A 14,797-nucleotide genomic window follows, 5' to 3' on the forward strand; every position below is an offset into this window, starting at 1 on the left:
AAGCTGTTTTATATGTATAAAGGCAGGAATAATAAGATCTTACATTGGTATAGTATTTTCTCAAATAACATTCATTATCTTGTCTTACATGGACATGCACTTTTTCATAGCAGTCACTAATCTTGATTACAAAATACTGCTTACTTAAATAGACTTGGAAAATAGATAAAGAAGAAAATTATGTTCATTTTAGTGTAGAGCCTTCCATTTTTTCAGTTATAAACACAAACTCTAGAATCATATAAACTATTATGCCATTTTCGTTGAGTAAGGATTTTCCTCTATCATCAATCATTTACTGAAAGCACATTTTTAAGGTTATATAACTTTTTTAGATTGCAAGTATCTCATAATTCATTTAACCATTCTCTTATCATTGGTATTTACTTAGGTTAATAGTCTTATATTATAAATTATAATGTATATGAGTCTGATTGTTCATCTGATACTGACTGAAAAGTAATACTCCATCTTTGGATATATACTGCCAAATCGATCTCTGAAAAAGATCTCCAAGGTGAGAGATCTATGAGAGATATAAAATAATCTGTATCTTACCACAGCTCAACAAGCATTACATTATTAGAAAATCACAGCCGATCTGACAGGTTAAAAAAGATAATATTTAAAATTTTGTTTGATAATTAGTGAAACTGAGTATGTTTCATTTATTAGCCTATTTTGTAAATGGGTATCCTATACAAACTTGAAAAATGGGAAGTACCATAGGTTTTCCTATTGATTTGTAAGAACTCTTCAAGTATTAAGTGTTTTACCTAGTCTATCTGCTGCCAAAATTTACCCTAAGTTGTTGATGTTAAACTATATGATGTCCATTTATATACTGAAATTTAAATATGTGTAACTAAAAAATTTATTAGTAATACATGAATACACATATTTTTAAAATTTAATATAGATGGATATAGAGCAAAGAATAAAAATTTTCCTTTATAATCCCAACCTTCATGCAACTCTTTTCTGTATTATTGTTAAGTTTAGAATACGTATACACACACGTGTCATATATATGTATCTTATGTGTATATATTACATATATCTCCTTTTAAATATTTAATATGTAATCATATACACATGATCAAATTCATACACAGCTTTTTGCTTTTGAAACATATATAAAATCATATTCATATTTTTCTCTAATCATTTTAATTAATATATCCTGAAGAGCTTTTCAGCATGAAATTGGTACCTGGCATCATGGATCAATAAATATTTCTTGAATTAAATAATCCATGTCAGTGTACAGAAATTTGCCTAATTCTTCTAAAGGGCTACATGGGAACTTATAGTAATAATGCAATTCTTTATATTCATGTTTATGCTCATGTATTAGCATTTTTGTGAAATATAGGCATATCCCTTTTTCACAGGGTGTTTTGAAACTGATAGCCAGGTGCACTTTATAGCTTGTGATCATTAATGATGTGCCAGTTTTAAATACTGCAAATAGTTTCTTCCAAGTATATTGTTTGCTTTCAACTTTTCAATCTACCATGTATTTGTTTTTAAAAAGTTTCAAATCATCAATATCATACTTTGTTCTTTACTGTTACTCTGAAGAAATTATTTCATATCCCAAGATCAGATTGTTTACATACACATGTATATACAAGTGTTTTTCCTAATTTTGGGGGTCATTTAACATTTTTAGTCTTTTTAGAATTTCTATAACATGGTAAAAAGAACTAATTTTACCATTCTATTTAGAGAACCTAATTTTTGTGATAGTTTATCAAATATTTAGTTCTTAGACATGATTGTTTCAGTGACATTCAGTTCCATTTACTTGTCTTTTTATTCTTTAGAGAAGTCATACTATATTTCCATGACTATAGTTTTATTTACATTTTAACATACAGTTGGGAAAGTCCCTCTACAATAATATGGATTTTTAAAGTTTTTCTAAGTCATTATTACTTTCTTCAAGTGAGCTTTAAAATAAATCAAATGTTAACATTTCCAATGGTATTTTGATATGGATACATCAATTATTAAGTTAAAAACATATCTTCCAGTAATTATTTCTCTTTCCATTCGAAAGTATGTTTACTTATTCAAATATCTCAGTGAAATAGTGCAGATTTTTTTTTAATTAATTGCATACATCTTCGATTACTTCTAAATGTTTAGCGTTCTTTTGGCAACTATTATAACAACATTAATGATTCTTAAAGAAAATACTTATCTTATTTGAGCTGTGAGGAAAGCCTTTAGGAGAGTATATGTAATTACTTGTATATCCTGCATATGTATAATTGTATAAGGAGAAGGTAGATACCTTTTCAAAGGGGTCTAGTCCTCATTCAAATTTACATACAGATACACATTCCAAAGCCAAATATATGTTGTTTGACTCAAGTCTCTGATTTTGTCCATTAATGTAGCTGAGAGTGAAATACATAGTGATCTTAAAATAAAAACCTTTAAAATAGAACATTTAGTTCCAACACCAAAAAAAGGGGGGGGGGGAGATAAGAAAAATATATTCAATTTAATTTCAAGAATAAACTAGTGGAAAAATGGTCTGAGACACACACTGATTTGTTGAAATAAAACTATTTTTATTTCTAAACTATCATTTTATAAAAATATAGGTTTAAGGATGCTTTAAAAAATTTGTCTAGAAATTCTTCTGAGTAAACAAACTAAAAAAAGTGCACACTTTTGATAGTAAATCATCTTTGCTATTTCATTTATAAGCAGAATAAAGTACATTTTAAAGATTTAATTTTATGCTGAAGCCAAAAGTTTTTTATCAACTAAGTTGTGATCCTACCATGAGGAAGGATAAATCATTATTAAGTTTTCTTAGATGAAATATTTAGAATAGGAAACAGAATCCAGTAAAATAACTCGATAATGTTAATTTAAAGAAATCCAAGTACCTTAACTTCTTCACATAGTTCAGTAAGTCGAGCTTCTACATCCATTTCCTCTGAAAGGAGTAAAGAGTAATTAGAGGAAATATTTCAATGTTAGATCTGAAAACTATTTTGAAATTATCTAAACACAGTTGGCCCCTGAACAATATACGGGTTAGGAGGATCAACCCCCACTGCAGTCAAAAAATCCGTGTATTAACTTCTGACTCCCTTAAAACTTAACTACTAATAGCTTATTAATGACGAGAAGACTTATCAATAACAGTTGATTAATACATTATTTTGTACTTTATATGTATTATATACTGTATTCTTATAAAAATAAGCTAGAGGAAAAAAATGTTAAAATCATAAGAGAAAATACACTTATAGTCCTATACTGTATCTTTTGGGAAAAAAAAAAATCCATGTATAAGTGGACCTGTGCAGTTCAAGCCCAGGTTTTTAAGCATATATTACCTTTAAAAAAACAGAAGGTTGAGAAGTATCTGGACTATATTCAATGAAGTGAATTTCAATGTAAAATATTGACATGAACACATTAATCATGCAGGTAACATGATAACTATTAAATTCTGTGTTCTGATTATCAGTGTTCCAGGTCTCACAAGAGGCTAACACTGTCAAGGAAATACTGACTGTGGACCCAAAGTAACTTGCACAACTGTATCACAGAAAAGATAAAACATATAATTAGGTTTTATTGCATTTCAAACACTGTAAATTTCAATAAAGTTTAGCATTTGTTTAGAAATACACATGCTTTGTTTTTTTAGAAAAGCTGCTCCTAAAAAAATTCAAGTCAAATTAATTTTTATAGCCAAAACATGTTTAAAAATTACCTGGAGCATAAGTTTTTTAATGGTAATGAATGACAAATCCTTTTCAACAATAATTAAGTTTTTAGTTTAGTTTAATACGTTGTTTTCTATAAGACAGCCTAAAATTGAGGCAATATTTTTCCATACAATCCAATATTTAATGTATGCTATAATTTCCATAAGAAGTGTACAGATTAATTTATAATTAAAATGATAATATTTATAAGGGACTACAGAAACTTAACAGAACAGAAAGGTTTACTGGCCATTTTTTACAGGGAAGAAATTTCACTAAGGCCTGAAATATGTTTAGATACACCTAATTTTTAATTAGAAATCAAACGAAAATAAGTTCTCCTACAAGAACTATTTTAGCATAGTTGTAATTACACAGAATTCCATAACCTTGTTGTTCCACAACCTTGTTAACTGGTCTTTCTCACAAAACAACAAGAACAGATTCAAATACATCCCTGAATTTATTCATCAGATCATTATTTCATAAGGTAGACTTTAGTGTATACTATTTGATAAAAAAAAATTTAATTTGATAAAATAAAGTTATATTTATTTGGTAAAAACAACCAACCTATCATGTGAACAACAAATACTACACTAGTAATTAAAACCAGTATGACACACATATAGTTTGAAAGTCACAAAACAGATAAATAAAGTTGTAACTAGATACAAGAGAGAGATTGCAAATTTGGTCAATCCACTGATGACTAAGGATATAAGCTAATATTTCACAAATTATTTTACTGTCAATCAATGGCTTCTAATACAGGTTTTCCAAAATTAAAAAAAAAAAAAGCTGGCAGAACCTGTATTAAAGTCATAACTTCCATATGTCAACGTCTGTTTTCATATTACTCATAGGAAAAAAATCAGTAAAATTAATCTTAGTAAGTTAGATATCCTACCTATAAATTTTTAAAAAATGAAAAACTCAATTATCATATGGTTTCACTTATTTGTGGAGCATAACAAATAGCATGGAGGACAAGGGGAGATGGAGAGGAGAAGGGAGTTGAGGGAAATTGGAAGGGGAGGTGAACCATGAGAGACTATGGACTCTGAAAAACGATCTGAGAATTTTGAAGGGGTGGGGGGTGGGAGGTTGGGGGCACCAGGTGGTGGGTATTGTAGAGGGCACGGATTTCATGGAGCACTGGGTGTGGTGCAAAAATAATGAATATTGTTATGCTGAAAAAATAAAAAAATTATAAAAAAAAAAAAGAAAAACTTTTTAAAGTTCTGAGTTTTGATACATTTTTCTAGTCTTTGCATATAGGAGTCTAAATGCATTAAGCTGCTATGTTTGCATTATGGCTAGCAAGAGCTACTTCAAGATGAGGCAAACAGCTTAAAGAATATTTCAAAGCAAAAACTTAAAAACTTTAGAAATGATTTCAAATACATTTAGGATTTTCAAATGAGTTTAAAATTCTATTTTAATTTCTCTTTAAAGTTTATTTACACATATACAATTATACATAACTGTATAAAAGTGAATGATTGTCTCACATAAATTCTTTTTTTAATTTGGCTCCTGCTGGTAATCCAAGGTTACAGTGTAAAACATATCCTTCCATACTTTTCAAATATACATTTACATAGGGCACACATCAAAAATATTGCAAATTTGCTTCCAGACTACAATAAAGCTAATATTGCAATAAAATGAGTCAAATAAATGCTCTGGTTTCCCTAAACATCAGAAATGCATGTAAAAGTTATGTTTATACTACACTGTAGCCTATTAAATGTGCACTGTGTCTAAAAAATGTACATAAATTTAAAAATATTTTATTGCTAAAAAAATACTACCACCATTTGAGTTTTTAGTGAGTTGTAATATTTTCCTGATGGCGGGTCTTATCTTGATGTTGATGACTGCTGACTGAGCAGGGGTGGAGGTAGCTATGGCAATTTCTTAAAATAAGACAATGAAGCTTGTCACATCCATGAACTCTTCCTTTCATGAAAGATTCCTCTGTAGCATGAGATGCTGTTTCACAGCATTTACCCACAGCAGAACTTCTTTAAAATTGGACTCAATCTTCTCAAAACTTGTCACTGCTTTATCAACTAAGTTTAGGTAATATTCTAAACCCTTTGTTGCCATTTCAACAATCAACACAGCATTTTTGCCAACAGTAGATTGCATCTCAAGAAACTACTCTCTTCACTCATCCATATGAAACAAGTGCTCCTCTGTTCAAGTTTGATCAAGAGATTGCAGCACTTTGGTCCCATCTTCAGGCTCCACTTCTAGGCCTAGTTCTCTTGCTGTTTCCACCACATCTGCAGTCACTTCCTCCACAGAAGTCCTGAACTCCTCAAAGGCATCCATGTGAGTTGGAATTAACTTCTTCCTAACTCCTTTTAATGGTCATATTTTGACCTCTTCCCATGAATCACACATGTTCTTCACAGCATCAAAATGGTGCCTCCTTTCCAGAAGGTTTTCTTTCTTTTTTTTTTTTTAAAGATTTTATTTATTTATTTAACAGAGAGAGATCACAAGTAGACAGAGAGGCAGGCAGAGAGAGAGAGAGAGGGAAGCAGGCTCCCTGCTGAGCAGAGAGCCCGATGCGGGACTCGATCCCAGGACCCTGAGATCATGACCTGAGCCGAAGGCAGTGGCTTAACCCACTGAGCCACCCAGGCGCCCTCCAGAAGGTTTTCAATTTACTTTGTCTGAATCCATCAGAGGAACCATTACCTAGCGCAGCTGCAGCCTTACAAAATGTATTCTTTAAATAATAAGACTTGAAAGTTGAATGACCTTGATCCACGGGCTGCAGAATGGATGCTGTGTTAAGCAGGCATGAAAACAACATTAATCTCACCGAACATCTCCATCAGAGCTCTTGGGGGACCAGGTGCACCGTCAATGAGCAGTCATATTTTGAAAGGAATTTTTCTTTCTGAGCCGTAGGTCTCATCAGTGGGCTTAAAATACTAAGTAAACCATGTTGTGGGCAGATGTGCTGTCATCCAGGCTTTGTTTGTTCTACTTACGGAGCACAGAGTAGATTTAGCGTAATTCTTAAGTGTCCCAGGATTTAGGGAATGGCAAATGAACACTGGCTTCAACTTAAAGTCACCAGCTGCATTAGCCCCTAATAGGAGAGTTAGCCTGTTCTTCGAAGCTTCGAAGCCAGGCACTGACTTCTCTCTAGCTATGAAAGTCCTAGAAGGCATCATTTTCCATTAGAAGGCTATTTTGTCTACACTGAAAATCCGTTGTTCAGTGTAGGCACCCTCATTTCTTATCTCAGCTAGATCTTCTGGAGAACTTGCTGCAGCTTCTCCATCAGCACGTGCTCGTCACCCTGCGCACTTTGATGTTATTGATACAGTTTCTTTACTTAAGCCTCATGAACCAATCTTAGTAGCTTTCAACTTTTCTTCTTTAGCTTCCTCACTTCTCTTGGCCTTCATAAAACTGAAGAGAGTTAGAGCCTTGCTTAGGATTATGTTTTGTCTCAAGGGAATATTGTGGCTGGTTTGATTTTTTTTTAAGTTTGTATTTAAATTCCAGTTAGTTAACATGCAGTATAAGATTAGTTTCAGGTATACAATATAGTGACTCAATATTTCCATACATCACCCAGGCTCATCACAAGTATACTCCTTAGTCCCCATCACCTATTTTACCCATTTTCCCACCCACCTTCCCTCTGGTAACTATTAGTTTGTTCTCTACACTTAAGAGTCTGTTTCTTGGTTTGTCTCTCTCTCTTTTTTCCTATGCTCATCTGTTTTGTTTCTTAAATTCCACATGAGTGAAATTGCTACTAAAACTGCCTCCATGGGGATCTGGGTGGCTCAGCAGGTTAAAGCCTCTGCCTTCGGCTCAGATCATGATCCCAGGGTCCTGGAATTGAGCCCCGCATCAGGCTCTCTGCTCAGCGATAAGCCTGCTTCCCTTCCTCTCTCTGCCTGTCTCTCTGCCTACTTGTGATCTCTGCCTGTCAAATAAATAAATAAAATCTTTTAAAAAATTAATAAATAAAACCGCCTCCATAATAGCAGTAAGGCTGTTTTGCTTTCTCATCATTTATGTGTTCATTGGAACAGCACTTTAAATTTCCTTCAAGAACTTTTCCTTTGCATTTACATCTTGGTTAAGTGGTTGGTGAAAGAGGCCTAGCTTCTGGCCTATCATAGCTTTCAAGGCATCATCCTTGCCTAAGCTTAATCCTTTCTAGCTTTTGACTTAAAATGAGAGATGTGGAACTCTTCCTTTCACTTACACACTTCAAGGCCACTGTACGGTTATTAATTGGCCTAATTTCAATATGTTGTGTTTCACGGAATAGGGAGACTCAAGAAGAGGGAGAGAGATGAGGGAAAAGCTGGTCAGTGAAGCAGTCAGAACACTTATTTATTAATCAGTTCACCATCTTATGTGGATGTGGTTCTTGGTGCCCCAAAAACAATTACAACAGTAACAACAAAAATCACTGAGCACAGATCACTGTAACAAATATAATAATAATGAAAACATTTGAAAGACTGTGAGAATTACCAAAACATAACACACAGACATGGAGTGAGAAAATGCTGTTCGAAAAGTATTGTCAACAGACTTGTTTGATGCACGGTTCCACAAAATTTCAATTTGTAAAAAATGAAGTGGCTGTGAAGTACAATAAAATGAAGTATAGAGGTTTGGAGTCACTTTTTTACAAAGACATGACTGTGTTTTACACGTTTCTGCAATTTGCTTTTTTCTCTCAGCAATTCTACATAGAAATCTGGTATGCAGCCCTAAAGTTTTTTTTTTTTTCTAATAGCTGCATAATATTCCTTGGTATGAATGCCTTATGATTTCTTCCATATTATAATCTTTGTCAATTGGTAGGCACTTATTTTCAGTGTTTTGTCACTAATAATACTATAATAAACATGCTTATACATAAATCTTTACATACTAGTACTCATATTTCTATGATACAGGTTAACAAAAGTGAGGATGCTAGGTCAAATGGTAAATGTAGACTAAATCTATTTTCTAAACCACCCATCCGTTCATTTATTCATTTACTCAACAGATATTTATAACACGGCTCAGAAAATGCCATTATAATACTAGGTGTTAAGGCTAATATCTCAATGAGATATTATTTAATTAACTCCACTGTGGTTTGAATCAGGTCTTTTCCCACCCAACCAAAAACTGGGACCTTCTTTATATAGGACTTATATAAGCAGCACCCTGTACAGTTAACTTAGAATTTTAGAATACTCAAATGTAAACTGATAGGCTGGCAATACAATAGTTTAAACAAGAAGTATGTTTTTATTGCTAAAAGGACACTAAAACATGTCAGAAATGATCAAAATTTCATACTATGACTTCTTTAATTTTATATTCATTTTATAAGAATATGAAAATGTATTCTAAAATAATGACCATAAATACATCTTTAAACTTTCTTTTTTCTTTCCTGATAATATGATCAGTTTTTCCATTAAAAGTTTTAGTGAAAATTGGCCTAACTTAAATTTTTCTGAGCTAGTTCTCATCTCAGAAGTATTAAGAAAGATTTTTTTCTCCTTAATTTCCTTATTTTCATACTTCTGAAAACCAAGAAACAAACACTATGACCTTATTTTTTATTTCTACAGCTTTTCATAATTTTTTAAAAAACTGCAATGCGTCTATGCAACACAAAATAAAAACCTTCAATATACTTATGAAAGGACAGTAAGTTAAGTATTATTGCTATATAAGAACGAAAGTCTAAAATATACACGGAAATATATAAATAAAATAATGAGATCAGAATATTTCCCTGAAAACAGTAATATCTGAATAGTGGTGATTTGATACTATTTTCCTTTTTTGGATACTATTTTGTTTGTTAAGTTTAGAACAATAAAAAAAAAAATCCAAATTGACATAAAAAGCAAAACTAGATACTGAAGTGGTTTCTTTATTTCTTTAATATCATTAAACCAACAAATTCTGGCAATAAACATGGTTTCCTAAAAGTGCTCTTTGTAGGAACTGTAAAAAGAATATAGAAAAAAGCCATGGTTTGTATGTACCATTTCAAGTTTTAATTACGAACTGCAATATTATAAATTAAGAAATTAACCAAAGTTATCTACAAATAAACTGACCCTAGAAGTTCTAAACTAATAGTGATAGAAACATTCTATATTAATAAATACATATTTATGAAATTTGACACTAATTTAAAGCAAAGTTTCATACTAATAAAAAGGGATTACTTACTTAACCTATTTTAAACGTACCTAGACAGGTGTCTTTCTGGGTTCGTGGCTGTTTTCTTCTGAGAAGGCGTTCATAAAGGACCTGCATGTTGGCCTTGGCTAGTTATAAGGATTGCACACATCACTAATTACTAATACTCCTTTTACAACAAAGTTTACTAGAATTTTCCAACTTCTTATTAGTTGACTTAGTATTGATCTGAGAGCGCAGTTAGAACACTAAAGCAGAGTATTTCAGTTAATTAGCTTATTAGAATTGCAAATGATGTACATTCAAGTTTATATTGCTTTGTTCTTTGTTTCTATTTAAACGTATGTACCATTCAACATTTCATAATCCAATTTTTTTTGTTGTTTTAATTTCTTGAACTCAGAATTTCAGAGCTGGCAGGGATCTCAGAGATGAGCTAGATCAACCCCTGCTTTTACAAGTGTAGATACTAGGGCCTAGAAAGATTACGTGATTTGCCAAAGCCTAGATTCCAGAACTTTCTAGATTCCAGACTTCCATTTCCAGTAAGAGCTCCTTGTACCTAGTATTTAACTACATGTCATCAAAAAAAAAAAAAAAAAAAAAAAAAATGTACATCATTCAACTAGGAGAAAAGAAAATGGCAAAAGCAGAAAGGAATTTAAGGCATTATTTTAAAAGAGGGAACAGAATTTAGATACATATTTTAAAGCATGATATAGTTTAAGACTTTTAAGTATATACTTAATTGAAAACTCAAGAAAAATATCAAATAGTATAAAGAAATACAATAAACATCCTCTACTCAAGAATTATTTTAGGGGTACCTGCCTAGTGCAGTTGGTTAATTGTCCGACACTTGGTTTTGGCTCAGGTCATGATCTCAGGGTCATGACATCGAGCCCTGTGTCAGGCTCCATGTTCGGCATGGACCCTGTCTGAGACTCTGTATCCCTCTCCCATTGCCCCTGTCCCCTGCTCTCTCTAAAATAAACAAATTTTTCTCAAAAAAAAAAAAAAAACCAAAACTACTTTATATCCACTTATTAAAACTGGTGAATATAATGATATTTAGTCAACAGTGTTTTATGGAAGTATTATCTAGTACATTGAATTTATTTTGCTAGGATAAAAATAAATAATGTTAATAATTCAGAATATGTAATTGTTTTAAATAGTTAAAAGAATTTTTAGATATTCCCTAGAAGATACATTCAAGATAAATTAAAATTTATAATAAACAGAAAATATAAATATGAAAATTTTAAGAATAACATAAAATGCTACCAATAAATATTTATTGAAGATGAGTCTTGATTTTAAAAATCCCTAGGAAACTGTAATCATCTTTGTTTTGATGTCTATATAATCTTTTCAAGTAACAACAAAAACTGTATTGTGCCATTTCATTAATTCATTTATTCAACAAATGTATTTTGAGTAGGTAGGATGTGTGAGATACTAATAATTTTATTTATCACTATTATTTGCTTATTTAAGACTAGAGTCTAGGGACGCCTGGGTGGCTCAGTTGGTTAAGCAGCTGCCTTCGGCTCAGGTCATGATCCCAGCGTCCTGGGATTGAGTCCCACATCGGGCTCCTTGCTTGGCGGGGAGCCTGCTTCTCCCTCTGCCTCTGCCTGCCATTCTGTCTGCCTGTGCTCGCTCACTCTCCTCTCTCTCTGACAAATAAATAAAATCTTAAAAAAAAAAAAAAAAAAGACTAGAGTCTAGGTTTGCTTTAGAATTTGGTTTCTGATATTTTATCAAATAATCTGGAATAAAGTTTATATTCATTTAGTAACTAACTCCTGAAATTAAATATAAGGAAGGGCTTTTAATTATGATATTTTCTATATTATATTACATGTGTAAGGTCAAACGAATTCATATAACATAAAATCCATCCTTACCGTGAGAAAATTTAAAACCTGATAAATGAATTATCATGCTGACTTAGATTAATAAACTAGCAATTGTGCTAATACTGTGTATTTGAAATAAATCTGTGCTTTGAAGAGATGCTCATTTTAATTACTAATTATATATTTTACCAGCAAACATCTTTTTAAAGAAAATTTTTTTTCTAAGTTAAAATGTGATTCATGTGTTTTTTATTCTCAAGTATTACATGTTAAGTCTATTTGAATATTACATGCAAATAGATGTCTTCCTTATACAGGTATTTATGGGTCCACCTCATATACGACTCTCTATATTAAAAACTCAGGAAGTCCCATCTCTCTGGGCGAGTTTCTCCTTTCATCCCCATGCTGCACTGATCACTTATTAAAGGAAGAGGAGAAGTCAAAGCTCTTTAAAGAGAGAGACCTATTTTTTCCTCAGCATCTAGCTCAAGACCTGACAAAGTAGATGCCCATAAAAATCCCAAGGAACTCACACATTAAGAAGTCTCACTCCCAGAGCTACTTTACACCCTCTGCCTTTTGGATGTCCTTATCTTTCCTCCTAGTCACACACATCTGGTTCCCTTTGATCACCCTATCTTTCAAATGAAATCCACTTCGTATATACAGTCCCAAAACTAGTGACAGAAATGGCCAAACATGCATTCTAAACTACAAGATAATGCCTCTATGAATTCTGCTACATCATTCAACATCTAAACAATGAACAAATTCTCTTGTAGAAATACCATCATACACTGGCTTCTGAGTTCCATACCACTTTTTTTATAATTCCATTTTTCAAGTACAATGTACTGTCTGTCCTTCATTAATATTGTGGTTTAATAGTTTGCTAGTTTGTCATTAACCAAAATTTATAAATGTGATTCTAAGAAGATGTGTTGGAGTTCCCAAAAAACAAATTAAAAAATATATGGAGCATAATTTTTCCATTAGTTGAGGATAATGATAGCCTAAATTAGTTCTATGTTACAAACATTTCTTTCATTTTCTAAGGGATTTTCCCAAGGGAAATAGATTTTCCTAAGGGAAACAGAAGAATTCTAAGTATACAAAATAGAAAGGAAGAAGAGTATTTCAGAGAACAGTAATCAAAAGGATTCCACCATTTTTGTCTTGGGTAAGAATATATGAGTAAAAAAAAATTTTTTTTCCTATTGCTTGTACCTCTGTATAAACATTGGGATACCTGAATTAAGTATTCCAAATGGTCAACTGAACGATATCTGTTAATCATATCCATTGGAGTAGCTACTGATAGGCAGTGACACAATATCCAGCATTTTCTCACAGCTGAATTTAAGTGAGCTACAAATCATTACATGTTCTTACAATTCTTTTGTATCCCTAAATAGGCAATTATAAAAATAGGCTAATTACTCTCAAGCCCAATAATTATTTTCAGTAACAGTGACTATTTTTAAGAGTGCATCAATATTGTTAAGTCTGAGATCCTTGAGAAACAAAGAAATAAACAAAGAACACTGATTAATTCAAGTAAAATTTAAAAGTAATTCTTGATTTATTCAAGTATATATTGATAAAATTAATTTATTCTGAAGAGATAATTAAAATGTGCTTATTATAAGCTAATACCTGATGTTTGAAAAGAAAAGCTTTTTAAACTATCATAAAAGGTCTGAATAAAAACTTATTTTTGCTAATCCCCAAAATTTATCTTTTGCACAATACGTGTTGCAATCTACAAATGGTATATACAAAATCAAGGTAATATGATTTTCTATTGCGTACTATAACATATATGCAGATATTACTGTTGGACTAAAACCAAGGCTGATTTTTTTAGAGATCTAAATAAATTTCAAAATGTTAAATTGAGTAATGTTATTATTCTCTGATTTGAAATAAAAGAACTAAGATCTGAGATCACTTAAAGCCAAATGTATATAAAAATGTTTCGGGGCGCCTGGGTGGCTCAGTGGGTTAAGCCGCTGCCTTCGGCTCAGGTCATGATCTCAGGGTCCTGGGATCGAGCCCCGCATCGGGCTCTCTGCTTGGCAGGGAGCCTGCTTCCTCCTCTCTCTCTACCTGCCTCTCTGCATGCTTGTGATCTCTCTCTGTCAAATAAATAAATAAAATCTTGAAAAAAAAAAAAATGTTTCAAGTACCTACAATCTGCTTAGACTGTTAATTATTTAGAAGCACAGATTTAGTTTATTTTCCCAAAATTCTGCAGGTAATTACGTTTGCTTTCTAGTATGTTTTCTGATTTTAATAGGAGTAGAATATTGACATATATTTTTTAAAAAGCTATCAAAAGACTCACTTCAAACTTAACACCAAGAAGTTATTTCTCAATATCATAAAAAATTTTTTTTTCAATTGCAGAAAGTAATTATCAAGAGTCAAAAAAGATGGAATTGAGAGAGAAGTAAAACTGAAGCATACAAACATTATATTAGTACAGAAAAACTATGGCAAAGCAGCTAACTAATAACTAGCAAAATGAGAATGAAGAGAAGAATTGAACTATATGTTAGGTCTGGCTACTTTTAACATACCCAGTTCTAGTTTCTGACAAGAGGGAATCTCTTCTGTTACTGTAATGAAGTAGCTGTGCAATCCTTTGAAGGCTAGCAGCAAAGTGGCACAAAGTGTATAATGAAAATGATAGGCATGATGTAGAAAGGAGTCTGCAATGATGAAGCTGCAACCCTAAACAAAGAACAGATTTGGGATATAGAGTGTTAGTTACCAAAAATCTAAATACATTACATTTGAAACTTAGAAAATTAAAGGAAAAAATCCTAAGCGTTTATTAGTTAGTTATTCAAAAACACACACACAAAAAAATCAGCAATATTGTAGGGAGTTGCTCTTATTCATACAAGTTATTTAAAAACATAAAATGTGACTCTAAAAATTTCAATTACAGTGGGTTTTTAAAGCAAG

The 14,797-nt window shown here is 31.9% G+C and overlaps 1 protein-coding gene across 8 annotated transcripts in view; it reads right to left on the minus strand.

The window, feature by feature from the left end:
- Positions 1-14,797, minus strand: part of FAM135A (family with sequence similarity 135 member A) — a 126,916-nt gene that overhangs the window by 62,295 nt on the left and 49,824 nt on the right. For 5 of the 8 annotated variants that reach the window (XM_047733284.1, XM_047733285.1, XM_047733289.1 and 2 more), the window contains exons 9-11: positions 14,407-14,560; positions 10,007-10,084; positions 2,910-2,959 (exon numbers count right to left, since the gene is read on the minus strand). In XM_047733284.1, the coding sequence (XP_047589240.1) occupies positions 2,910-2,959; positions 10,007-10,084; positions 14,407-14,560 (282 nt within the window). The remainder of the gene's footprint in view (positions 1-2,909; positions 2,960-10,006; positions 10,085-14,406; positions 14,561-14,797) is intronic. The other 3 variants (XM_047733286.1, XM_047733288.1, XM_047733291.1) reach the window with 1 other exon arrangement.

The sequence above is a fragment of the Lutra lutra genome, chromosome 6 (genome assembly GCF_902655055.1).
Source record: "Lutra lutra chromosome 6, mLutLut1.2, whole genome shotgun sequence".
In the NCBI taxonomy this organism is placed as follows: Eukaryota; Metazoa; Chordata; class Mammalia; order Carnivora; family Mustelidae; genus Lutra; species Lutra lutra.